Below are 27,746 nucleotides of genomic sequence, written 5' to 3'. Positions count from 1 at the left end.
ACACACTTCCGGCCTCCTGGAACCAATGAGGGTGCGGCCGTGGGTGTTCGCCTCGCTGGCGTCCGGGTTGCGGGTCGTCTCCCGGAGAACTCGGGCCGCTCGGCCTTGAGGACGTGGTAAGCCCCTCAGGCGGAGCGCGTGAGAAACCGGTGTCTAGGGGAGTCAGCCCAGGACTCCATTCTGTCCCAGGCATAGGGGAGTCCACGATGGTGCCTTTTGGGGGGTCAAATGCAACGGTCCCCGAGGCAAGGTCATATTCAAGTTTGGGGGGAAGAGTTTGCCCCTTCATTCTTTCGATCTCTCTGTAGAACCAAAAACCTCGGTAAATTTGCGTCTGGCCTTCGGAACAGGTGAATTTACCCTAAAAAAAAAAAACCATTCTAGAGGCTTCTTGAGCTTGGCAGAGGTGGGGTAGGGGACGGAGGCAGAAGTCCTCCATTCTGAACTTCTCTTTTCTCCGAAATCCTTCTTTCCAAATCTGCAGAAGACTAGATCCACCTTCTGGAAGCAGTTTCACACGCCCTTTTGAAGGAGGCTACTAGCTGTTGGGCAGCGCTGGAAAGTTACTCGGAAATTAGGTGGAAACTATTTTCTGGCGTTCCCAGCCCATCTCCTTGAAGAGTCAGTAGTCCGCAAGACAACATCAGGGTTTAAAGCAAAATTGTTTCAGAGGTGTTGTCTTTAAAGTTATTTCTATTCCAGGCGCCCAGAACAGACTTCCAGCTAAGATTACAGTAGAACTCGATTGGAATTAATTATTTCTGTCAGTTCTTTCTGATCATAGAATTCCTTACTTTGCCATGCATTGTTTTTCAGAGTTACAGTTTGGATGGGAAACCACTGTTCTGGCCCAGCTTAGAGAAGACTCTTGACAGGCAAGTCGGAATGGTTCCCATAGCCTACCTTGCAAAACGCCTCCGATTCACAGAATTTGCTTTGTAAAAGTAAGTGACTGCTATGTTAGTGCAAGTATCTAATTTTTGGTATGTGTGAAAGTGTCAACGTTCTGAGTGATAGGGAACTCTGAGTGACAATAGGGTCAGTGCCAAACAAAACAAAACTGGAACATATACTTCCATGTTTCACCATTTGAAGAATTTGCTGAGTAAACTTGGCTCATTGTGTACTTCCCCAAATGTTGATGATGACAATACAGGCGTTTGTGTTGGCTTTGGTGTTAGAAGCTGGAGGAAAGGCCTCACGGTGCATGCATCCTATTTGCCTGCTCCTCTTTCTCAGTGACTTAATCTGTTTCAGCAGTCCTATGCTGAGGATGTTCTTATATACTTTTGGGTTCTTGTTTAGAGTTAATGGGTAATGAAAAAGTATTCCCAGTGCATGAGGAAGAGAAATTGGTTTGAGTTCCAGTTCTCAAACAAAAATAGAATCCCAGCTTTGGGCGTGGTGGGGTGCCGGAAGGAAGAGAAGATGTTAGGACGTATCACAGGAGAGAGCACTGGGGAAAGTAGCCTCCAAACTAGGAGTAATCACTGGAAAATCAGATAAATACCACTTGGCAGCCGGAGGAGTTTAGGACATTTTAACTTGGACTTGGAATGGGAGTCCAGAGAGTGCAGGTTGCACCAACTGGGTAGAGAAAATGCTGGGGCAGATGAAACTTGAGTGGCTAACAAGAACTACCACGAGCCAAAGGCTCTCTGAACACGTGGACCTCTTTTAAATGTCTGCTAGTAGATGGCTTGTACCATTGTAAGTCTTGTGTAATGGTTAAGAGCATGAACTTTTAGAGTAAAGGTTGTTACATGACCTGTGAGATCTTGAGCAAGTTAATCAACCTCTTTCAGCTTCAGTTTCCTCATCTGTTAAAAAAAAAGGGGGCTAATAATAGTACCTACTTTATTGGAGTATTGTAAGGATTACATGAGTGCTTAGCATATTGCTTGGCACACAGGAAGAATTCAATGTTACTATTATTCTCCTCCTCATCATCATTTAAGTTAAATAAACATAATTGGGTATACATTTATAAGGAACAAGCCCATCCAAAGAGAGTGAGTGAATGTATTACCCTTCAGTGAGGAGCAGAGGAGATAAAATGAGGCTTTCATAAGCAGGAACCCTGAAGTTTTCTGTCCCCCTGCTGTCAGTTTCCCAACCCCAGGCAATCACTGATCTGCCTTCTGTCATTATAGATTAAATTATCTGTTCTAGAATTTCATATAACTGGAATCATACTGTGTGTACTTTTTTGTATCTGGCTCCTTTCACTCAAAATAGTGTCTGTGAGATTCATCCATGTTATTTGTATTAGTAGTTTGCTTCTTTTTATTGCTCAGTAGTATTCCATTATATGGCTATACCAACTTTGCTTATTCATTCATTCATTCATCTCTTGATTAACATTTGAGTTGTTTCCAGTTTTTGGCTATTACGTATAAAGCCAAACCACACAATTCTTTGAGTGGACGTATGTTTTCATATCTCCCTGTTATTTTTAAGCTATTCTCTCTTTTTTTTTTTTGCTGAGGCTAATTTGCCCTGAGCTAACATCTGTGCCAGTCTTCCTCTATTTTGTGTGTGGGTCACTGCCACAGCATGGCCACCGACTAGTAATGTAGGTCTGCGCCTGGGAACTGAACCCAGGCCGCCAAAGCAGAGCGCGCTGAACTTAACCACTAGGTCGCAGGGCCAGCCCCTAAGCTATCCTCTTAATTCCTACCTAAAATCCTTTCTCTATGGCATCTTCCTCCATCAATTATTCACTTTCTTGCAGGTTCTGTGGCTTCTCAGTGGTGCTTTCCCCTCAACCTACCAACATTCTAATTCTATTCTTTTTTTTTTTTTATAATTTTATTTATTTATTTTTCCCCCAAAGCCCCAGTAGATAGTTGTATGTCATAGCTGCACGTCCTTCTAGTTGCTGTATGTGGGACACGGCCTCAGCATGGCTGGAGAAGCAGTGCATCAGTGCACGCCCGGGATCTGAACCCGGGCCACCAGCAGCGGAGCGCACGCACTTAACCGCTAAGCCATGGGGCTGGCCTCTAATTCTATTCTTCAAAAAAAAAAAATCAAATCAAAGAAACAATCTTCTCTTAACCATGACAGCCTGTTGAAGATAGTGTTCAGTATCTCTGGGTTTTACTGCCAGATTCTAGTCTCTCTATTTCTGTCTGCCTGCTAGATCTCTCGACTAGGATGTCCTATATGTACCTCAAATTCAACACCTATAAGATAGTAGTCTGTCTCTTTATGCCTTCTCTCCACACCTCCCAACCTGTGCTTCCCATAATACTCTGTTGACTAGTGGCACACCATCCACCCAGTCACTTATGTCAGAGATCTCCTCCTTCCTCCTCCTCCTTCCCTTCTCCATTCAGTCAGCTGATCTGCTTGTAAACCCTTGACACCATCCCTCCTGTTACTACCCTTCATTATCTCTCATCTAGACTGATGGAGTGCTCCAAAGCAGTGCTTTGCAAACTTGAAGATGCATACAGATCACCTGGGGATCTTGTTAATTTGCAGATTTTGATTCAGTAGGTCTGGAGTAGGGCTTGTGATTTTTCATTTCTAACCAGCTCCCAGGTAATGCCCATTCTGCTGGTCATTCTGTTGTCACTCACTCTATTGATAATGTCGTCCAGTCTCATGAATTTAAATACTGTCTTTACGCAGATGCCCCAAATCTCTAGTAAGTCTCTAGTCTGGACCTCTCCCCTGAACTTGGCTCTGTTCTCCATTTGCATATCTAACATCACCATTTGGATATCTAGTAGATATCCCAGATTTAGCTTATTTATAAACTGAACTACTGATCTTCTCTCCCAAACCTGCTCCATGGCCATCTTTCTCTTCTCAATTAAAGATAACTCTGTTCTTTTAGTTGCTTAAGCCAAAAACTTTTGGAGTCATCCTCAGCTTCTCTTTCTCACAGCCCACATTACATCCATCAGCAGATCACCTTGGCTCTACCTTTGCGATATATCCAGAATCTCGTGACTTCTCACCACGTGTGCTGCACCCACCTTGTCCAAGCTGGCATCAGCTCTCACCTGGATTATTGGAGTAGCTTCCTGTCTGCTCTCTTTGCTTCCACCTTTGTTTCCCCCTATATTCTGTTCTCAACTGCAACAGCCAGAGAGATCCTCTAAGAATGTGTTAGATCATGTCACTCCTCTGCTCAAAACCCTGCAGTAGCTCCCTATTAGCTCTCTGACTGCATCTGCTCCTCCTTCCCTCTCTTAACTCTGCCTTAGCTGTTCTGGTCTCTCTGCTCCTCCAAGATGACAGGTGCGCTTCTGCCTCAGGGCTTTTGCATTGTTACCTTTGTCTTCCTTCAGATATCTGCATGGCTCAGTCCCTTGCCTCCTTGAATTCTTTGCTCAAATATCACTCAATGAAGCCTTTCCTGACCCCCAGGTTTAGAATTCCAACACTCCTTATCCTCTTGCCCTGCTTTGTTTTTCTCATAGCCTCATTACTTAATATGCCACATATAGATGTATTTATTTTAATTATTGTTTGTCTCCCAGCACTAGAATGTAAGCTCCACGTGGCTAAGGAATTTGGACAGTTTTGTTTACTCCTTTATTCCCAGCATCTACAGCCTAGTAATTGCTCAAGAAGTATTTGCTGAACCATGATGAATGAATGAGAGTTATTTCTAAAGTGCACTGGTACATTACTCACTGTTTAAACCCTCTAATACATCTCCATTCTCTACAGGATAAAATTTACACTCCCTAATATCACATCTGAGGGTGAGGAGACCCTAAAAACGGTCTTCCAATAGTTCCATGTTAACGTTTTTTTAGTCTAGTAAAGTAGAAAAAGAAAAAGAAAAATTATTTGATTGTGGAATTTTTTGACCTTTCCCCAGTGAAATGTTAAACTATGACATATGTCTAATTAGGAATTCCATTATTACATGTCTTTATTTTTAATGTAAGTGGAAAATATATATTGAAGACTCATGGTATATTGTATACAGCCAGACTTTTAGATTAAGATGAACATTAGAAATTCACTGCTTGATTCAATTAGTAATTAGAAGTTTTTCACTTACTTCTAGGTTTAGCAACTGTGGGAAAAGTAGTAGGAAGACTAAATTTAAATATCAGCTTTTTAAAATTTTAAATGGAGAGTAGTAGATGTCAAAAATCAAGTGTAAAATTTCGTGACTTTAATGCTTAATGTTTTTAGTTTCTCAAACTTCCCTTGATGTCTCCCAGAAAGCTGATCATATGTACACCCAACATTTTGCTTTTAACTTCAGAGATGTTATACCCCTGAAGCTCTGGCCCCAGATTAAGAACTCTTAAAACAAAGCATCCCCCACAAAATAGTTGCTCAACGAAAGTTCCTTCCCCTCTGAGCAAACATGGGTCATAGCAGAGAATTTTGTTAGTCTGTGAGGGAATGTTGCTGATTGTGGCTATCTAAATTATGAGGGAGCTAAAAAATAGCCCAGTTTTAGCATTTTATCGTTTTCACCTGTATCAGAAAGAGTATAGTTTATATTTCATAAGATACCAGTAGCGTAAAACAAATGTTTCTTAATGAAATTAACTCTCGTGAAACCAGATTTGGTTTTGGTGGAAATGATAAAACCATAAAAGTAAGTGAAAATTCAGTTTTATAGTTTATGGATTAATTAAAATGCTGGTTCAAATTATGCTTCAAGTTATGCTTATCAATTATGAAACATAAGTTCATTTTCTGAAGTTGTGTTAAGAATGTTGCATAATTTGAAGAAATACTGAGCAGCCTTGGTCTTAAGAAGCAGCTTCTTGCATTTACAAACAATCAGTTGAAAATTTCTAAGTAGCAAAAAATGGTTGGATTCTGGATATATTTTGAAGGTGAAGCCATTAGGATTTCCTGATGAGGTGTGTGTGTGGGGGAAAGGCATTAAGGATGATTTGAGGTACAATAGACCCCCGTTCTCCATGGGGGGATACGTTCCAAGATCCCCAGTGGATGCCTGAAACTGCAGATAGTACCAAACCCTACATATACTATATTTTTTCCTATACATACATATTTGAAGTACAATAGCAAAACAAGCATAAATTTCTTTTTCTTTCTTCACATTTTCACTGATAAAAGATTCATTCTTACTGTAGATCTTAGCAACCTCAGCGTATGATTTTTTTTCTTTCCTTATTAAGTTGAGAACTTTCACCTTTTCACTTAAAGGAAGCACTTATGGGTTCTCTTTGGTGTATGTGAATTGCCAGCATCACTGCTCTTGTACTTTGCGACCATTATTAAGTAAAATAAGGGTGACTTGAACACAAGCACTGCAGTACCACGACAGTGGATCTGATAACCCAGCTGACTACTAAGTGACTAATGGGCGAGTATCGTATTCAGTGTGGATACACTGGACAAAAGGATGATTCACGTTGCGGGCAGGACAGAGCAGGATAGCGCAAGATGTCATCACGCTACTCAGAACAGCGTGCAATTTAAAACTTACGAATTGTTTATTTCTGGAATTTTCCATTTAATATTTTCAGACCACAGGTGACTGTGGGTAACTGAAACCATGAAAAGCGAAACCACGGATAAGGGGGGACTACTCTACTTGGCCTTAGCAACTGGAAGAATGGAGTTGTCATCAGCTGAGATCTTCAGGTAGATCAGGTTTGGGGGCGGCAAGAGAGAGAGTTCAGAAGAAAAGAAACTTCTGATAGAAATACTATCTTGAGATAAGTTGGCATTTATCTGACACGTTAATATTTGGTTAATGAGGTCTAGAGAATGTAAAAGGCTGTGTTATTCTTAAATAGTTTCTGTTAATCATAGTAATAGAATTATTTCAGGGGATTTCATTGTTAATGTATGAGTTGCTTGGGTTTCTAATTCCTAAGTTTTAGGGCTATGTCTGGGATGTGGAAGGTGCTCAGAAAATGTTGGTGTGGTAGGTGGATGATGTGTGTTTTAGTTCACTTCCCCTCCAATGGGTACCACCTGAAGAGAGAAGAGGATGGAGAACAGTCATTTCCACGCGTGAATGTCTGTTCCTGTCTTAGATGTGTTGGCAGATGTTTATATTGAATTTGTTCCTCCTGCCAATAGATACTATTCTTTTCCTCAAGAAATGGAGTTGTCTCCACTTCCTAAAGACATTGAGAGCATCTGTGAGTAACTAGCTCCTACTTAAAATACCTCAGAATCTGTGAATACACACACCAAAAGTAAGAAGGCACAACATCAGGGAAGGGTCAATTGGCTGTTTTCTCTAGACAACAGTTGACTGTCATGATGCAAACATTGTTGTAACCCATATGGAGGAGATTGTGATTATTTTTAATCTAAAATTTCCCACTGCATTTTTAAAGAAACGATAAACTGACCTTGTTCAAATGTACAATCTGAATCACTATTCTTTTGAAACTAAACCTTTGTTCATTGCTAAGATTTTTATTTTCCTTCTTCCTTTTCTTTTTTATTTTTTAAAAATGTTTTATTATGAATGCTGACTTGACCAGTTAATGGAGAGATGAACAACATGCAGATGCAAATTGATTTTTTTAATTTTTTTTTTTGGTGAGGAAGATTAGCCCTGAGCTAACATCCGTTGCCAATCCACCTCTTTTTTGCTAAGGAACATTGGCCCTGGGCTGACATCCTTGCCCATCTTCCTCTACATTATACATGGGACGCCTGCTACAGCATGGCTTGATAAGGGGTGTGTAGGTCCATACCCGGGATCCAAACCTGTGAACCAGGGGCTGCCAAAGTGGGGCGCATGAACTTAACCACTATGCCATGTGGCTGGCCCCCTTCCTTTTCAATACTTATTTCTGTAGCAGCCATCCAGCTGATGCCACGAACTTCATTGAAACAAAAAAGGAGGTTTGGAAAGTCAAAGTAATGACTTTTTTATTTTAAAAAGTATGTAATAGGAGATCGTTATTTGGAGTGAATTTGCTTGTGATGTCAGTCCTGTGATTTTGGTTGAACTATTCCTTTTTATCCATTGTCAGCACTCAGTAATACTTAAAGACAACTTTCTTCCAAATGACTGGTTTTGATGTGCTTCCTATCATAGCTCTGATGTTCAGCTGACTGTTTCATCTAGGAGTAGCAGAGTAAGAGATGGTTGTGTGCTTGGTGGCAGTGCTGCTGGCAGGCTCAACCTGCCAGACATATATCTGAGGCAGGAGACCAGCAGGGCTCAGATGCCAGCTTCAGACCGTTGGTTTAGCATCTGACCTTGGACAGGTCACACTGGCCAGCCAGATCAGCCCCTGGCCTGAGAAAAGCACTGTAGGATGAAGAATGGGGTCTAATTAAATGGAGTGGAAATAATGTGAGAAGGATGGCTTTTTATATCCCATTCTAACCTTCTCCGATTTTTCTTTACTTTTCTTTTCATACTCCTTAGCTTCTTGGAGCTCTTGCTTTAAGAGGAACCAGACTTCCCCTTGCAATGTAACAGTCCTAGCTGAGTATCCACTTCCCTCGAAGGACTGGTAAGCCTTTGACAAGGATAGATTTCTTGGGAAGTTTTTTGCATACCTGTAGAAACCAAGCTGCTCACTGACAGCAGCACAGACAAGTAGTAAAGTTCAGGGGTTGTTTTCTCCTGTGTTTAGAAGGAAAAAAGCACTGTGAGGAATACTTGTCTTTATATTGGAACACATATTTTAAATGTTTTTGCCAAAAGCGTTTAAACAAAGGCACCAACTTAGCAAGAGATCGAAGGCTTGCTGCTTAATGTGCCAAACCCAATCTAGTAGTTCCACTGTTGATTAATATCTCAACTGTTTTTTTTTAATTCTGGTAAACTCGAATTCACCCACAAAAAAGAAAAATCTCCCATGGAAGTTTTAAACGTTCCCTGGTGAAATGTTTTAACTGTGACGTGCCTAATTAGGAATTCTGTCTCTACATCTCTGTATTTGTAGTGTAAGTAGAAAATAAACATTGTAGACTAATGGTGTATTGTATATAGCCAAGCTTCCAGATTAAGATGAATCTTTAGAAATTCAGTATTTGAAAACGTACACAGTCGGTTGCCAAAACTGTTAACACCATGGTGCAGACTCCTTCACCAAAGGATCCCACACCAAATACAGAAAACATCCTCTTTAGTGCCTGTGGGACCGGTTCCGTATGAGTAAGCAGCACAGTAAAACCTAAAGGGACAGCAGCACAGCATTGGTTTACCAGGTTCCATCATCTCAGAAATACATTCTTGAATGCAAACCTAAATAGAATGTTTCCTTGCTTTCCTACTGTGGAACAGAAATGCTCAAAACCTAGCCAAGCTAAGGTTGTTTTTTTTTTTTTTTTGTATATAGGTTGTGTTCTTATTATTGGCAATGCTGGTGATAATAACTGTGACTATTTTTTGAATGATTGCCCTATTATCTCATTTAAACCTTACAGCAAAACTGTGAAGCTGGTATTTTTATCTCCTTTTATGAATGAGGAAGGGGAAGCTCGGAGAGGTTCAGTAACTCCTGTTGTTGTGGAGTGAATGTCTGAACTGGCCTCCGTGTGTCTCCAAAGCCGGGGCTCTTCACCATTACATATGTTGCCTCTTGTGGGGTTGTGATGTAGTGGGAGACTCTTTCTAGAATAGTGCCTAAGGCATTCAATAACTATTTTTTCATTTTAAAAAATTTAGCCATGGTTTTTTTTTTTATTACATTTTTTTTTTTAGTTTTTTTAATTGATGTTTTAATAGTTTATAACATTGTGAAATTTTTGGTTGCACATTTTTGTTTGTCCATCACCATATATATGTCTCCCTTTACCCCTTGTGCCCACCCCCTACCCCCATTGCCCCTGGTAACCACAATACAGTTTTCCCTGTCCATGTGTTGGTTTATATTCCGCATATGAGTGAGATCATGAGTGTTTGTCTTTCTCTTTCTGGCTTATTTCACTTAACATAATACCTTCTAGGCCCATCCATGTTGTTGCAAATGGGACAATTTTGTCTTTTTTATGGCTGAGTAGTATTCCATTGTGTATATATATATACCACATCTTCTTGATCCAGTCATCAGTTGAGGGACACTTGGGTTGCTTCCACTTCCTGGCTATAGTGAATAATGCTGCAGTGAACATAGGGGTGCATAAGCCTCTTTGGATTGTTGATTTCAGGTTCGTTGGATAGATTCCCAGTAGTGGGATGGCTGGATCATAGGGCATCTCTATTTTTAATTCTTTGAGGGGTCTCTATACCGTTTTCCATAGAGGCTGCACCAGTTTGCATTCCCACCAGCTGTGTATGAGGGTTCCTGTTTCTCCACATCCTCTCCAACATTTGTTGTTTTTTGTCTTGGTGATTATAGCCATTCTAATGGGCATGAGGTGATATCTTAGTGTTGTTTTGATTTGCATTTCCCTGATGATTACTGATGTTGAACATCTTTTCATGTGCTTATCGGCCATCTGTATATCTTCTTTGGAGAAGCATCTGTTCATTTCCTCTGCCCATTTTTTGACCAGGTTGTTTGTTTTTTTGTTGTTTAGTTGTGTCAGTTCTTTATATATTATGGAGATTAACCCCTTGTCAGATATATGTTTTGCAAATATTTTCTCCAAGCCATGGTTTTTATTTGAATCACATATCACTCTTTTAAGCACACACAAAGGAAAATACAATCAAAATGTATTAGTTAAGGTATTCTTAAAACTTCTCCACATTTCAGAGTCCAGCTCCTCTGTATCACTTTTTCATTTCAAGTTCTTGAGGTCTCTATTTTTCTACCCAGTATCGTCTCCTGCTCAGTAACTATTTATTGACTGAGTGAGTAAATCTGGTATTTTTATATGACTATAAAGAATTTTATAACACCAACAGTAAATATTTGTATTTAACTTAATTTAGTTTCATATCAAATTGTAGGACAACTAACTAGAAGAGTTGCTAAGGCACTTTTTTAAAATGTCCTTCACTTAAATTTTATTTTATTTTATTTATTTTATAATTTTTATTTATTTACTTTTTTCCCCCAAAACCCCAGTAGATAGTTGTATGTCATAGCTGCACATCCTTCTAGTTGCTGTATGTGGGATGCGGCCTCAGCATGGCCTAAGAAGCGGTGTGTTGGTGCGCGCCCCGGATCCGAACCCAGGCCGCCAGCAGCGGAGCGCGTGCACTTAACCGCTAAGCCACGGGGCCGGCCCTAAATTTTAAATACTACTTTTTTTCTTAAGTTTCAGTCTGTTAGCTCCTGAAGAGCAGGAAGTCCTATCTTATCCACTTTTGTTCTATCAGTGTCTGGCAAATAGTAGACACTTAATAAGTGCTTGATAGAATGACTGCACACTTACTGATTGTGAAGAAAGTAAAGATGATATTACTGACCAAGTTGGTAAGAAGTTGACTGCAGTAGCGAGAAGAACTGAGCCTAAAAATCAATACACTGAGTCATGCATTAATTTAGTACTTGTAGAAGAAATCCACACTATAAGCATAACACCAGAAGGCACTAACCCTTAAGTTCTAATCCTGATTCTGGCACTGGCTTTATTTGGCTCGAGGCAACTCACTGCTCTTAAGAACCTTGGTTCCTTTGCCATGACTGCAAATTAATGCTGTAAAACAGCCCACAAGTAATAATTAAGAATTATTCATATTCATAATTGGTGAACAACTAATGTTTACCATCTTTCTAATTCATGTTAATTTTATATTTTGGTGAAAAAATATTTTGTGGAAATTCTGGCCTTCTGAATAAGGAAATATACCTTACTGCACTTAAACTTCCTATAATAAAAGCTGGCAGGGGCCAGCCCCATGGCGTAGTGGTTAAGTTCAGCGTGTTCTGCTTCAGCGGCCTGGCGTTTGCGGCTTTGAATCCCGGGCGCAGACCTATACCACTCATCAGCCATGCTGTGGCAGTCACCCACATACAAGATAGAGGAAGATTGGCACAGATGTTAGCTCAGGGCCACTCTTCCTCAACAAAAAAAGAGGAAGATTGGTTGGGGTCGGCCCGGTGGCGCAAGCGGTTAAGTGCTCGTGCTCCATTGCAGTGGCCCAGGGTTTGCCAGTTCAGATCCCCAGCACGCACCAACGCACTGCTTGTCAAGCCATGCTGTGGCGGCGTCCCATATAAAGTGGAGGAAGATGGGCACGGATGTTAGCCCAGGGCCAGTCTTCCTCAGCAAAAAGAGGAGGATTGGCAGATGTTAGCTCAGGGCCGATCTTCCTCACCAAAAAAAAAAGAGGAAGATTGGCAACAAATGTTAGCTCAGGTCGAATCTTCCTCACCAAAAAAAAAAAAAAAAAGCTGGCAAGTTTGGATTAGGCTAATTACAAAGAGTGTTAAGTTCCTTCTCTGTCCCTTAAGTGGATTCTCGGTTTTCAGATGTTTTTAGAATTCCCACGTTTTTAGAACTGTAATTTTTTATTTTGAATGAATCAAATTGCATTTGCTTCATTTGCCCAATGATGAAATTATTAACTGACTGACTTTTTCTCCCAAGACCGATTTCCATCATAGAATCTGAAATAACATATCAGGTCATAACCTGGTCGAGTGTGGCCGTGTCGCCCTCAGCCTGCAGACATTAGCTCATGCTAGGCCATTTGGACTGGTCTCTGGGGAATCCATAAATTGAAACATTGGTGCCCTCATTATCTCCCATTTAATGGCTTCTTATACTAGTAGAAATGTGTTGATTAAAAGTTAAACTCAATCTGCCCAAATCCCAGCTATCCTCACGGTACTGAGATTTTTGACTTTTCAAAGAGGTAAAGCAGGTGACTGCCATTGATAATAGCGGCAAAAACAATGTGGCAGGCTGCAATTAAACACGTAACAGGAATTGCAGAGAGCACCCAAACCATCTCCACAGGTAAGACATGCATGCTGAGCTGCCGGGTGAAGGGGTTGGCAGGTGAAAGAACTTACCTTAGCAGAACATACAACTGGAGGGCCAGGGTGGTGATCCCAAAGAAGAACACAGTCACTTGGCTGCGTGGGACACGGTGAGTTACATTTTACATTACTTGTTTAGTGATAAAATGGCTTAAGAAACCAAATTCAGGTTCTGTTTCATGATAATGTTACATTAAGCCACAGAGATAAAGTTTTAAACATAACAAAGATGAATTGAGATCCATCCCACTAGAACAAAATTGTGTCTAATAATACTTCACTGAGAATAAGAGCTACCGTTTATTGAGCTCCTGCTATGTAAGACACTGTTGATAATGGTCTCTGAAGAATCTTTAGAACCTTGGTTCCTTTAACGTGACTCTAAATTAATGCTGTAAGACAACCCACAAATAACAGTAAGAGTTACTAATATTCGTAATTAATAGACAAATGTTGCATTCAATTATCCACAAAATCCCATTTTAAAGATTTTTTTTATTTATTTATTTTTCCCCCAAAGCCCCAGCAGATAGTTGTCTGTCATAGCTGCACATCCTTCTAGTTGCCGTATGTGGGACGCGGCCCCAGCATGGCCAGAGGAGCGGTGCGTCGGTGCGCACCCGGGATCCGAACCCGGGCCGCCGGCAGCACAGTGCGCGCACTTAACCGCTAAGCCACGGGGCCGGCCCCAAAATCCCATTTTATAAATGAGGAAACTGAGACTCAGAAAGATTAAGTGTCTTGTTGGAGGACAGACACCAAGCAGTGGCTGGTGGAGCTAGAGTCTGCCCTGGGTCTGCGGGTCCTGAGTAGGCCCTGTGCCGTGCTAGCTCTGCGCATTGTGACCCTCATGACCTGAGAGGTAGCACACTAATAAACCGAGAGGTAACCCACCTGCCACAGCTTACTCAGCCAGATGAAATCTGCTGTTACTGCTCCAACATGTTTGAAATTCTCTTGAGATTACACGTACATAGTTTCCATGCATATAAGAAAATCTTCCTCATTAGCTAATAGTTCTCTTTCTTCACCATAAACTGTATTATTCACCTTGATTATTTATTTTATTAATCAGTTTAGCACTGAATGACTTTAGGGTATTTGTAGAAATCAAATCTACCCTCCAAAGACAAAGATTTATCCCCAATGAAGGTACTCAAAAAAATAGGCAATTTCAAAATATATCCCAGACTATTTAAAGCAGTGGCACATTGTTGGAACTAGAATGTAGTTACATGCTTAAGGTGACTATTTTTTTTTTTTTTAATTTTTTTTTTTTTAATTTTTTTTTTTTTTTTGAGGAAATCAGCCCTGAGCTAACATCTGTGCTAATCCTCCTCTTTTGGCTGAGGAAGACCGGCTCTGAACTAACATCTATTGCCAATCCTCCTCCTTTTTTGTTTTCCCCCCAAAGCCCCAGTAGATAGTTGTATGTCAAAGTTGTACATCCTTCTAGTTGCTCTATGTGGGACGCGGCCTCAACATGGCTGGGGAAGCGGTGCGTTGGTGCGCACCCGGGATCCGAACCTGGGCGCCAGTAGCGGAGCGCGCGCACTTAACCACTAAGCCATGGGGCCGGCCCTAAGGTGACTATTTTTAAAGGAATACCGTCTTTTTAGAGGTGTAAATTTCGAGTGGTTGTCAAGCCAATCACCTTATTTAACAGTAGGCCAACAGAGATTTAATTATATTGAGCAATCTGAAATGTGACAAGAAAAGCCAAACAGCCAGTTACTTTTTTTTGTTGTTAATGTTTTTAAAACTGGCTTAATGTTTACAAAATGTTTTGTTAATGTTTTAAAATTTAAGTGGGTCCATGATTTAAAAATAGAAAGTAAATTTTAGTCAAACTTCAATACTGCCTCAGGAAGAAAGGAACTTTTTGTCCTGGAGAACTGGGGAGGGACACTTACAGCCTGAACTGATGAGATCTCGGCAGCCAGCAGTGCAAGTGATAGGCTGTGTGGGCCAGACAAAAGTGAATCATGGTGACACCGGTCCTTGAGCACCTGGAGCAAAGCAAGGAGGATCCAGAAGAATCCTGTTAGAGCTTCCAAACCACTTCTGCACCCGTTCTCCACCTGCCGTGTCCCCCTTCCCTAATATGTACTCTGCAAGGGTACGGAGGAAGTGCTCTCCCACGGAGAGGGACAGATCCTCGTTCTTTTAAAGCCACCCTGGGGTATGATAGGAGCTCATTGTAAGGTAATTCTTCTGTGGCTTTGAGGGTCTAAAGTCTCGTCTGAGCTTGAGTTGGCTGTGTTCACAGTGAATTAATAGAACTGAGCTGGATATTTGAGACAGGTCATGAATGTGACAAGGAAGAAAGACAGCGGCCTTTCAGCTGAGAGATCAGCTTCTCCCAGCCTCATCCCTTCCCCTTCCCCTGGGGAAGACCTGGAAACCTGAGCTCATCCCCGAGGTCAGGGAGGGACTCCAAGCTCTTTGTTCCATCCTTCCCTGAACAGGAGCAGCTCTCTTGGGGACTGTACCTTCTGCTCTCAGACTTACCTTCTAGCTGACAGCTCAATCTCCCTTGGGGAATGGTGCCTGAAACTTGAGATGGGTGAGGCTGGAACTGACACTGGGCTCCAGCTGAACCTAGCCCCTCCACCACAATCCTGGAGATCATGCTCAGTAGCTGGCACGACACCCTGATTTCCCTGTGGGCCCAGGGTCCTGTGGGGATGTTGCATTCACCACCACCCCATAATACCACGGGTACTTTGTATGGGAATTGGGCAGGAGGGGTGGGAACAAGCCCCAAGTGAACCCTGGTATCATCCTGGGGATGATAATGGAAAGGTAGAACATTTAAATCATTCTTAGCCAATGAACTCATTTTTTAAATGCCATGTGGAGCATTGCTGACCCTTCTCCCTTATTTCCCATCGACAATGAGCAGTGTCCCTGTGATCCCCATGACTGTGCTTTGTTTGGAGAAGGCCTCAAATATTTATTGAATAAATATTTATTTCCATTCCCACTGACTACTTAAATTGAGGCACTCATGACTTTGTAACTGGCCTTCCTATCTTGTTTTGCTTCTTTCAATCAATCCAGTAACATCACCATCATCAATATTATCACTTTCCTAACAAATAACATCCAACATTTATTTTAACACTGTGCCAGGAAATATGCTGATCACCTTGCCGTGTATTACCCTCAAAATAACTGAAATTGGTTGTCATTATCCCTATTTTACAGATGAGGAAACTTAAGACACAGAGTTAAGTAATTAGATAAAAAGGTTTTAACAGCTATATCATATTGTTTTTCTAGACCCCTATTGCCACTCCATTGCTCAGAAACCTTCAGAGGTTCCCATTGCCTAAAGGATTAAAGTTCACATTCCTCAACTCCTCAGCTAGGAGGGCTCATTTCCAATCTACACAGCTCCAGTTTGTCTCCCATTTTTCTTTTTGTTGAGAGAGAGTCTAGGAATCAAGAAACTCAAATTCTAGCTCTGGTTCTGCCACTCACTAGCTCTGTCCAACAAGAGCATAGAGTCTGAGCCAAAACTGAGTTGGTGAGCCTAGCCAACTGGGTCTGAACAGTATTGGGCTACAAATAAATGGTCCTGACATAGGTCTTTGAGTGTTGGCAAGTCTTGGAATTGCACAGGGAGGTGTTTATAGCCTTAATTTCCAATTCATTCTCAACCCATTTTTTCTTCTTTGAGATGTTTGTAATACTGAGAAATTAAAAAAACCTAAATGGCCTAATAGATTAACTGGAAAAACTAAATATCTAACAATAGCTTATTATTTGGAACAAGCTAAATGCCTTTGGCCAAATTCTTTTTTGTGGTGAGTATTAAATGAAAATGTATTAAAGTATTTTATAAGTTGAAAAGTATCACACAACTGTTGATTTGTTTATTGTCGTTTGTTATATTTTTACATAAATTATAAAAATAAGCTTTACAAGTAATTCCCCAAAAGTTCCTAAAATGCTTTGAGCTTTTTGACATCACTGGAATTATATTTATAAGCTCTTAGAATGATTATTTCGAAACATAATTTGGATATATAAGAATACTTTTTAAAAACTTCACAATAGCAAAAGTATTTTTGCTATCGATAGTTAATAAGGAATGTTTATCAAAGAAATAACCCAGAACTGAGTGATTTGAATTTGAGATGGAAAGGTTCACTGAGTCCCAGCACAACAAATGAATAAGACTCCCACTGAGACACATCATTATGGCATTTTGGAGCATTGAGGATAAAGAGAACATTCTACAAATCTTCCAAAAAGACAAAGGTTACATAAAAAGGAACAAGAATCGGAATGGCATCAGACTTTCAACAGCAGTGTTGGATACTAGAAACAATGAAGAAATGCATTCATAATTTAAAAAAAAAAATGATTTCAACCAGTAATTCTCTCAGTTAAGCTATTTATCTCTGAGGGAAGAATAAAGACAGAATCAAACTTATTTTATTTCCCACGTGCACTTTATTATGAAGCTACTTGAGGATATGCTCCAGAAAAATTAGGAAGTAAAATGAGAAAGACAGTGATATGGTCCTAAGCAACAGGGGAACTAATTCAGAAAAGAAAATGAAAAAGATTTCAGAATGACAGCTGCACGAAAGATTAGAGATTTTCAGTCCAGATTAGAGAAAGAGAGTTCTAGGAGAAAAAGCCTCCAGGAAAAAACAGGTTCAATAGAGTAATAATATTTGGCTGAACCACTTGAAATTGATGTTTTTGTGGACTAAAAAGAGTTGAACTGTAGCAACGTGATATGCAACATTAATAATAGCTACATTCATTGTGTGTTTATTACTTGCCAAAAGCAGTTTTATGTAGTGTACAGGTATTGTCTCATTTAATCCTCATAACAATCATGAGGTAGGTAGTATTATTTTCTCTGTCTTAAGACTGAGAAACTAGGACAAAAGGAAGGTTAGGTTAGGGTCAGGTTGCACAAGGTCGTCTAGCACATGTAAGTGTTGGAGCTGCGATTTGAACCCAGGCAGTCTGGTTTCAGAGCATAGGTTCTTAACTATTATGCTGTACAGGCAGGAAAGTAGAGGATCCTTTTCTGTGGAGTCTGACCAGTCCAAGGGGGAAGACCTGTAATTCCGGCAGCCGGGTTACCATACAGTGAGCCAGCTGTGCGCAAGCCCTACCTACCCACTCCAAACTTCCTGTCCGCTCTTTTTGAAGGAAATTTAAAATATATCATTAGTATTGGTGGAGAGAGAAGAGAATGCATTGGTGAGACAAGAACAAAATGCTGTACAAAGGAACGTTCAGAGGACAAAGGTCTTAGAAATTTTAAGAGTATAAGAGCAGAAATGAAAAGCTCAATGGATAGAGGGGCGGATGAAGTTGAGGGTATCTAGATATTAGAGCATGAAAGCAAGAGGTGGGAAATAGAAGAGAAAAGAAAATTAGGAGATCAGTCCAGGTGCTTCAGCTCTAAATAATAGGCATTTCCAAAGAGAACAGAGAAAACGGAAGGCAGAAAATCATTTGTGAAATAATTCAAGGACATTTTCTAGAACTGAAGGTTATGAGTTTCAAGATTGTAAGGGCCTGCTCAGTGCTCAGCACAATGGGTGAAAATAGAGCCACACTAGAGAACATCATTGTAAAATTTCAGAACACAGGAGATGAAGAGGAGATCCTGGAAGCTTCAAGGAAGAAAAAAATAAGTCACATTCAAAGGATCCAGAATTGGAAGTGACTTTGGATTTCTCACTCTTAACCCTGCGATCTAGTTAGAAGTAATGTCTTCAAAATTCTGGGAGAAGATGATTTTCAACATAGACTAGAGATAACGGGTGTGTGTGTGTGCGCGCGCACGTGTGTGCATATGGAAGTTTGGGAGGGGGTAGTGAGGGTCTGTGAGAGCTAATCCTCACAGATCACAAGAGAAAGTAAATAGGCACTGTTTACACTGGATAAATTAAGAAACAGCATTATAAGCACATAATATAGAGTTATGATAGAATCTACCAGAAGAAATAGCTGCAAAAGTTAAAAGTGGTTGCTTTTAAGGAAGATGGATAGAGGGGTTGGTGAGCAGGATATAGTCAGGGATTGTTGGTTTTCGTTATGGGCCTTTTGTCACCCTGTGATTTCTGAATCTATATACATGAATTTGTTCAATAAAATTTTTAAATCGGTTGTCTTGCATTACTTCGTTAGGGTTATGGAAGGATTAAATAGAATAATTGATATGAAAAAGTTTGTAAATTATAAACTATTGTTCAGTTACAAGTGATAATATGATCACGTTGACTAAGAGGCAAAATACTGTTTTGAAGGGTAGGTTGTTGGGGAGTTACATTTGGTAGATGATAATGTCATTGTATCAGTTAACTATGGCCACAGTAGTGCAATCACGAAACTTCAGCAGCATACAACATTAAACACTCATTTTTGCTCGTGAGTCTAGGGTTAGGTTGTGGGTTTGCTGATCTGAGCCAGGCTCAAGTGATCTCACCTGGGCTTGCTTGTGTGTCTGAGCCGGTTGTCTGTAGTTTGGCTGGCTAGGATGGCCTCAGCCACATAGCTAGAGGTTAGCTGTCTATCAGCAGGAGCACCAGCTCTCTCCCACCATTTGTCATCCTCCAGCGGCCTAGCCTGGGCTTATTTTCATGGCAGAGGCAGGTATCCAAAAGAGACCGCAAGTGTACAAAGCCTCAAAGGCCTAGGCTCAGAACTGGCACGCTGTCACATCTGCCATATTCTTTTGGGCAAAGCAAATCACGAACAGTAGGAAGGAGAGATTGCATCCCTTTATGGTAGGAGGTGCAAATTCACATTGAGAAGGAAGGGTGGGGACATGGGGCTGTTTTTGTAATTAGCCTAGCATAGTCATTGAAGCCGAATATTTTTATCCATCTACTTGGAATGCAAACATGGAAGGACATCTAAAGACCTGTAACTGAATTTATTTTCTTTTTCCTTTGTAGACAACAAGGGAGGTGTCAGAGTTTTCCAATTAGATCAACTTCAAATTGTTAGCATGGAAAATTCAGAGAAGACAGAGTTGGTTCTCCTTGCTTGTGGTTCCTTTAATCCTATCACCAACATGCACCTCAGGTTGTTTGAACTGGCCAAGGACTACATGAATGGAACAGGTAGGAACAGTAACCAAAAACAATAATGGGGTTCAGGACACCTTACCCCAGAATATGGCATATTGGATATTTTAAGCTGAAGGAGTTTGAGAAAAGGGCAGAATCAGTAAAGTCACTCTGACCTTCTCCCCTGAAGCAGATCATAAAACCCTCATGTGAGAGGTGCCCTCCCTGTACCTGGAGGAAAGGAGCATCCTTTTTTTTTAAAGATTTTATTTATTCAGTTTTTTCCCCCCAAAGCCCCAGTAGATAGTTGTATGTCATAGGTTCACATCCTTCTAGTTGCTGTACATGGGACTCGGCCTCACGTTGGACGGAGAAGTGGTGCCTCGGGGCGCTCCCGGGATCCGAACCCGGGCCGCCAGCATCAGAGCGCGCGCACTTAACCGCTAAGCCACGGAGCCGGCCCGAAAGGAGCATCCTTATCTCTGATGAATCCAAACAGACAGGCCTTGCTGAGTATCCCGCCGTTTACTGCACTTACGCTGTACCCTTTGCCCTATCATGTTTCTCCACGACTGTCCACTCTTCATCAAACCTAGCATAGGCTCCCATCAACCTTCTATTAAATAAATTGGTATGTTTTTCTCCTGTTAATCTGTCTTTGTCAATTTAATTTTCAGACCCAGCCAGGGACCCTAAGAGGGTCAAGGAAAGTGTTTTCCTCCCCTATATACACACAGATTTGTTTTGTTTTGTTACATAAATGGATCATGCTGCATGCTGATAGATAGATGGATGGGTGCTCAAACTCACTAATAATCTTTTACTTTTTGAGCGTGTGTGAGGAAGATCAGCCCTGAGCTAACATCTGATGCCAATCCTCTTCTTTTTGCTGAGGAAGATTGGCCCTGGGCTAACATCCGTGTCCATCTTCCTCTACTTTCTATGGGATGCCGCCACAGCATGGCTTGACAAGCGTTATGTTGGTGCGTGGCCGGGAGCCGAACCTGCAAACCCTCGGGCCACCAAAGCGGAGCGCACGCACTTTACCGCTGCGCCACCTGGCTGGCCCCTCACTAATAATCCTAATAATCAGGGAACTAAAATAATAAGTGAGATATATTTTGCCCATCACATTGACAAAAATTTCTAAACTTCATAGTGTCAAGTATCAGGGATTGGGGAGAAATGGGCTTTTGTATACACTATAGGTGGACAATAGGAATTGATTAAGGCTTTTTACGAGGCAATTTGGCAATATCAATAAAAATTTAAACTGTGCAAGGGAATAGGGAATTAGTGTTTAATGAGTACAAAGTTTCAGTTGGGGAAGATGAAAAAGTTCTGAAGATGGATAGTGATATACTATGTGCACGTACTTAATGCCAAGAACTATACACTTAAAACGGTTAAAATGGTAAATTTTATGTTGTATTTTACCACCTTTATGAATGAATGAATGAATAAACCTGAATCCCTGTTTACAAAAAAAACAAAGAAGATCTGTGATTATAAAACCATATTGATGATCATATTACCTGTGCATACAATGTAATTTGTTATACCTCATATCAAATCTAACTCTTTATCCAGGAAAATATAAAGTTATCAAAGGCATAATTTCTCCTGTCGGCGATGCCTATAAGAAGAAAGGACTCATCTCTGCCCATCACCGAGTTTTCATGGCACAACTTGCCACCAAGAATTCAGAATGGGTGGAAGTTGATACGTGGGAAAGTCTTCAGAAGGAGTGGGTAGAGACTGCTAAGGTGCTAAGGTATTCACGGTGAAATCAACTTTGTCAGTTCATGGAAATGGGTTGGGGGCTTTTGTGGTTTTTTACCATGTTTCAGTGCTGCCTGTGTCTGTGAACCACACATTTGCAAAACTGTAACTAGGGTTGGAGAGGCTTAGGCTGTGCCCTTCCTGTGGGAGGTTATTACATGGCTGTGGAACAAAGCAACAGAGCCTGGGTATTCCTTAGTCTTTAAGTCTTCATTATGTTCTGAGACGTTTGCATGCTTGTTACTATGTATGTCTCTGTTAGAGAATATGCATAGAGAAGCCTGCTTGGCCTGTCTGTGCCCCAAATGAGAAAGACGAAGTTGTAAGACGATGTTGTTGTCATGAATCTTCTTAGATATAAAAGAGAGAGGCAGAGTGAGCTGCTTCCTGATTAGAAAGAAGACTCGAGAGTGAAAGCCTGGTTGGCAGTTCTGCCAGGTCTTGGGCACAGGGCAGGAGATGCTCAGTGCCTGCCTCTAACTTGCTGACTGCTGCCAACAGGCCTGCAGTGAGCAACTTCTCTAGGGCTTGGATTTAAAGCAGCATTTCTCAAGCTTTTTTAACCTGTGCTCCATCAGCCAAGAAGATTTTTGTCAGACTTTCTGACAAAATTTTGAATTATAAACACAATTTTTGTCATTTTCTGGTAATAAAACTTTAATTATAGCCAAAAAAAAAAAAAAAGGGAGACAGGCAGTTTAAGGAAGAGAAGCTGTGATGCTTGGTCATGGACAGAGCTGATTTTATGTACTGCTGCCATGACAGCATAAGGGTTTGTCACAAATGTCTGTGCTCATATCTTTAAAACAGTTCCCGTTAAGGATTCAGAAACCAGAATAAGTAACATCTAATTATTGATTAATATTATCTTGAGTATAAAATGAGAGGGCTTCTGAAAAACCTTTCTGTCTAATGTCTGTTCTTAGAGTTCTGAACTTTCTGGTTCTGACTGTATCAGTTCTATCATTTCATATAGGAAATAGAAACCGCTCCGAGTATTTTAAGCAGAAAGGGATTTAGGTGCTTATGCAAAAGTTGTTAAAAGGGCTGGAGGAGTGGAAGCGGGATTTGTTTCAAGGTCGTCATACCTCCTCAACTGCAGTCAGAGTTCAGGAAACTGTTGCTATCTCTGCTACCTCCAATGCTGTGGTGAAACTGTCCCAGTCTCCTAAAGTTGGTGACTGGACAATGGACTAGAGACTGGCCACCATGCTCACGCTGGACGACCTTGCTTGTCAGGCTCCACAGCCGCAGAAAGATGGTCTCTGCCTCCCTTCTGCCTTCCAAATCTCTCACGAGTGAATCTTATCAACAGAATCTCCATCACATCTGGAACCTGCTGCGAGGACCTCTGGGAAACATGTTTAGGGTAGACCGGACACTGAACCAGCAGACAGTGTCTAGCACAGTGACTTATCAAGAGGACTTACTTTTCAGGCTTATCAGGGAGAAGAGAGTGTTGCCTGTTCGTTGGCCAGAAATTCTCCCATGAGACATCAGGCTCCTGCATCCCCGCCTTACCCAGCCCTCTCTGGCTCCATAGTAACCTTACTGTTCATTACATATTAACTCAGCTCTTCGAGAGGGAAGGGATTTAGGGGCACAAAGGACCCACGGCTGGCTCCAAGTGTAGCTCACGTTACTTGGGTAGCTTTTCACAGTTGTAGGGCAGTGGGCATCCTGCTGCCAGCCCAGGATAAAGCTATACACAAATGCTGCCTTGGTCCCTTCCTTTTAGGCTTGGGCACTTGCCCCCTGATAGGACCTTATCCTTGGCATTGTGGTTCTTCATTACCAGGTCAAGGCACACTCTTCAGTAGTCAAGAGTGGGCCCTGGAACCAGACTGCTGGGGTTCAGATCCTGGCTCTGCTACTTATAAGCTAAATGACTTTGGGCAAATTAATCAGTTTTCTTTTCTCTCAATGGGAATAATAAACAATTCTGATATAGTGGTGGCAACAATATAGTTGCTTTATAATAACCAAAACATTCACTCAATGAAGTTGTTATTGAATGCCTTCTATGTTCCAGGGACTCTTCTAGGAGCTTGAGTTGCAACTCTAAGCCTTCACTTCTCCTCCATTATGGGAATAATAATAATAATATTTATGACATGAGATGTTAAGAAGCTTTAATCAAATAATCCATGCAGAAGATTTAGTGTAGTGCTTAGCAGACAATAAATAATTAATGTTATGTCTTGTTATTATGACACAGACACATAAAGCCTAGAATAGTAATGGCTACCATTTGGATTCCCTTGCTTTCCATTCCCTGTAGCCAGTTCCCAGCACTACAGTGTACTGGCCACTATCCATTCTGACCCGGCACTACTGTGTATACTGGTCGGCATCCATTCTGACTGGTCAGGCATTGTGTGTAGCTGTGGTTAAATGTTTTTAATATCACCCAGCCTTTAACATTCACTGGATCAGAGGCTCTTAGGCATCTCCAGAGGGATGATATTTTATTTTATTAATTAATTAATTAATTAATTAATTTATTTATTTATTTTGTTTTATTTTAGAGGAAGATTAGCCCTGAGCTAACATCAGATGTGAATCCTCCTATTTTTTTGCTGAGGAAGATTGGCCCTGGGCTAACATCTGTGCCCATCTTCCTCTACTTTATATGGGACACCGCCACAGCATGGCTTGACAAGTGGTACATAGGTCCATGCCTGGGATCCAAACCTACGAACTCCGGGCCGCTGAAGCGGAGCACACAAACTTAACGGCTACACCACTGGCCCAGCCCCGAGGGACAATATTTAGGTTAAGCATTGTGAGAAAGAGAAATGTTCTCTTGCTTTGTTGTTTTATAGACACCATCAAGAAAAGCTGGAGGCCGGTAGCTGTGATCACCAGCAGGGCTCACCTGTGCTGGAAAGGCCTGGACGGAAGAGGAAGTGGGCTGAACAAAGACAAGATTTTAGTCATAAGAAATCCCTAGAGCCAAAAACAAAAGGTCTGTATGTTTTTCCACGACTTACCGACTAGAGTTGATAAGATTCTGGAGATGAGCAAGCCCCCCATTCATATGCAGTACGTATGGGTGCCTGGAAAATACCCTGTGTTAGTTTTATGATGAGAGAGAGGGAGAGTAAAAGGCACCCTGAGCTTATTTCTCCTGCATTAGTCTTGAGCTTTTGAGGTGTCCTAGATCTCTTTTGAGAACCTGAATCTTATAAAAACTATGACCCTCTAGCCAGAAAAACACATATACGCGTTCATTTTGATACAGGGAGTTATTAGAAAAGCAAACTCGGAAGCTATGTTTTCTTCTTCCCAGGTGTGCCAAAGGTAAAGCTGCTGTGCGGGGCAGATTTATTGGAGTCCTTTGGTGTTCCCAATCTATGGAAGAGGGAGGATATCACCCAAATTGTGGGAGACTATGGGCTTGTATGTATTACTCGGGCTGGAAATGATGCTCAGAAATTCATCTATGAGTCCGATGTGCTGTGGAAACACCAGAACAACATTCACCTGGTGAATGAATGGATCACCAATGACATCTCATCCACAAAGATCCGGCGAGCCCTCATAAGGGGCCAGAGCATTCGCTACTTGGTACCAGATGTTGTCCAAGAATATATTGAAAAGCATAATTTGTATAGCTCTGAGAGTGAAGAGAGGAATGTTGGGGTTATTCTGGCTCCTTTGCAGAGAAACATTGCAGAAGCTAACTCATAAGAAATTCTATAGCCTGGTATTTTGGACTTCCTTTTTGGGAATTTGAAACAATCTGGGTGTTTGTAACTGGGGAAAGGAATTGTGATCCTGTTTCATAAACTAAAGCTTAAAAGTTTGGTAAAAAAATCAGTAGTAAATGAAAATCAGGCTTGTCAGAATTTGCTAAGATGAATGTTTTCAGTATGGTCTTTTTTTTTTCTGTAGAGGATGCGAATCCTTTTATCTTTAAAATGAGATTAGCAGCACTAAAACCGGAACGTTCAGTCTAACTACAAATAATAAGTCAAAAAGGACATCCTGGCTTTACCACATAAGAGAAACAAAATGTGAAAAGCAAGAGTCCATTTAAAATCCTAACTTGAGCTGTGAAGGGAACTAACACTTGATGCTTGCCTATTTCTGGGCAGTCTTCACTGAGGGTGGCCAAAGAAGTAATTCTTAAAACAGTGATTTTGTAAAATGCACCACTGATCAAGTCATCTCCAGCTGGGCAAAATACAGGTTGTGAATATGCCTGGTAGGAACTTTGTGCCAATAGTTCATTCTCTCTGGCACACATCAGAATGACCTATTAAGCTTTGCCAAGACACACCTGCCTGGAGCTCCACCTTTGGAGGTAGGAAGAGGGATCCAAGCCCTCAAATGTTTAGAAAAGTGTACAGGTGTTTCTGATGCCAACCAGAGGTGGAGAGCCTCTGCCTTACACGTTATACACGTCTCTTAGCACAGCCCTGTTGTGTCTCATGTTCTTGCCCTGGCCATCCGCTGTCTTTTTATTTTCAGGAACAACTCCAGAGACATCATGCTACCTGGAACAGAGAGAACCACAGAGAATGAGAGATCTCATTCAAGGATTTTATTAAGTATGCATGCTCTTAGCCTTCATTGATAGGTTGATAATCAAAAGATGAATAGAGACCCTAAGAACATGAGAAATGCGAGCCTGGGTCAGCCCAGTGGTTCCTCCAGCTCAGAATTTTGTGCACTGATGAATGGCTTGTGGAGGAACTCTCCATGATCTCAATCTAAAACTTGAGTTTCTGAAGAGCCCCGCTGTTTCTGTTCCAGCCCACTGTGAATCTGCCTTCTGTGAATTTAAGCAGGAAAAGGATCTATTTTTTTACACTTTTTCTCTTCTTGTCCTTTTGTATGGACTTTAACCAAAGTAGAACTCCCAAATAATAATTAAAGTCATAGCTTTATGTTAAAAACACAAGCTTGTGATATGATTTGCGACTGATTAAAATTTTGTGGAAGCTTTACCAATTGGTAAAGCAAAAAGACCAGGAATAGCTTTTTATAGAAGAAGTTTTATGGTTCATGAAAATTATTCTGTGATAGAAATGTCTCATGTTAAATTTCTAATGAAAATAGAATAATTTATCTTTTTGCAATTTATATTTCATACCTACACCACTCTAGATGAAGGATTTATAGCTCTGCAAAAGAAAAAAATGCTTATAACTGTGCAATTGCATAGTCAGATCTGAATCCACTGTTTAAAAAAGAAAAATGTTAAATAAAGCTGGCAAATGTAAATTCTACAGCTCCTGACTTTTTCTTACTAAAGCCAACAGAGCAACTTCTCAGAGATACGGAGAGGTGCAAAGCCTGGCACCCAGTAGGTTTCAGTCTCTGTCTGCTGAGTGAATGAAAGTTAGGATCTCAGATCGTAGAGATGAGCCTCGTTCTTCCCCTCCTTACCTTTTTGGAGTTTAAGAGCTGGAGTAGTACTGAAAAATAATGATCTAGAAGTAGATGAAGCTATGAAAATTTGACTGTGATTTCTTCTCCTGGAAAACTACACTTAGTTCATCTCAAGTGTTGTGTGAACTGCAGAAAAGTTCTGTTGCTAGAAACTTCTCTTATACTGTGGTGCCTTCTTACCTAGAAGTGCCCATACCCTGCTCGGCTATGAGTGTATTGACCTCAGGACCCACTGGGTGAAGCATGTGGGGGCCCTCCTAGGAGCCTTGGTCATGGTGAAATGATCCCTTGTTATAGTATGTATGGATCAACAACCTTGTACATAGACCAAGCTACTTGGCTTTTTGTCGCAGTACCAAGGGTACTGCTAATGCCACAGCATAAGAGCATAGTTTTAGGTATCCTCAAGGAGATAACTTCCTCATTAGCTAATGGAAATTAGAACAATGAACTTCACAGGGGAATAAATATTAATAACTGTTGTGACTTCTGTTGAGAAAGGAAAGTAAGCCATTGTTTATCCCCTACCATGCCTTTTTCATAATATGCTTTTGTAATGTGAATTTTGAATTTAGGAAGTATGTGAAACTGGTGTTTTGTTTGTTTGTTTGATGCTGGTGTTTTTTATGCATTGTACTCCTTTACCTCTTAGTTGTTTATGTAATTTCAGTGCAGCAAACGAACTTGGAAAGTC

The 27,746-nt window shown here is 41.0% G+C and overlaps 1 protein-coding gene across 7 annotated transcripts; it reads left to right on the top strand.

Moving 5' to 3' along the window:
• The first annotated feature begins 22 nt into the window (after positions 1–22).
• On the top strand, positions 23–27,746 carry NMNAT1 (nicotinamide nucleotide adenylyltransferase 1). 7 transcript variants are annotated; one of them, XM_087446846.1, is made up of 7 exons: positions 23–116; positions 817–944; positions 12,796–12,928; positions 19,757–19,924; positions 21,461–21,644; positions 24,478–24,620; positions 24,945–27,746. In XM_087446846.1, the coding sequence occupies exons 4-7, from the start codon at positions 19,810–19,812 to the stop codon at positions 25,343–25,345; spliced, it is 843 nt and encodes a 280-aa protein (XP_087302972.1). In that variant the 5' UTR covers positions 23–116; positions 817–944; positions 12,796–12,928; positions 19,757–19,809; the 3' UTR covers positions 25,346–27,746. The 7 variants fall into 7 exon arrangements, with proteins under 7 accessions (XP_087302972.1, XP_087302973.1, XP_087302975.1 ...); XM_087446847.1 differs by lacking the exon at positions 12,796–12,928 and adding an exon at positions 6,486–6,603; XM_087446849.1 differs by lacking the exon at positions 12,796–12,928 and having other exon boundaries at positions 817–875.

Source organism: Ceratotherium simum, chromosome 22 (genome assembly GCF_057802395.1).
Source record: "Ceratotherium simum simum isolate JZ-2026a chromosome 22, ASM5780239v1, whole genome shotgun sequence".
Classification (NCBI taxonomy): Eukaryota; Metazoa; Chordata; class Mammalia; order Perissodactyla; family Rhinocerotidae; genus Ceratotherium; species Ceratotherium simum.
This window is presented reverse-complemented; position numbering and strand designations above follow the sequence as displayed.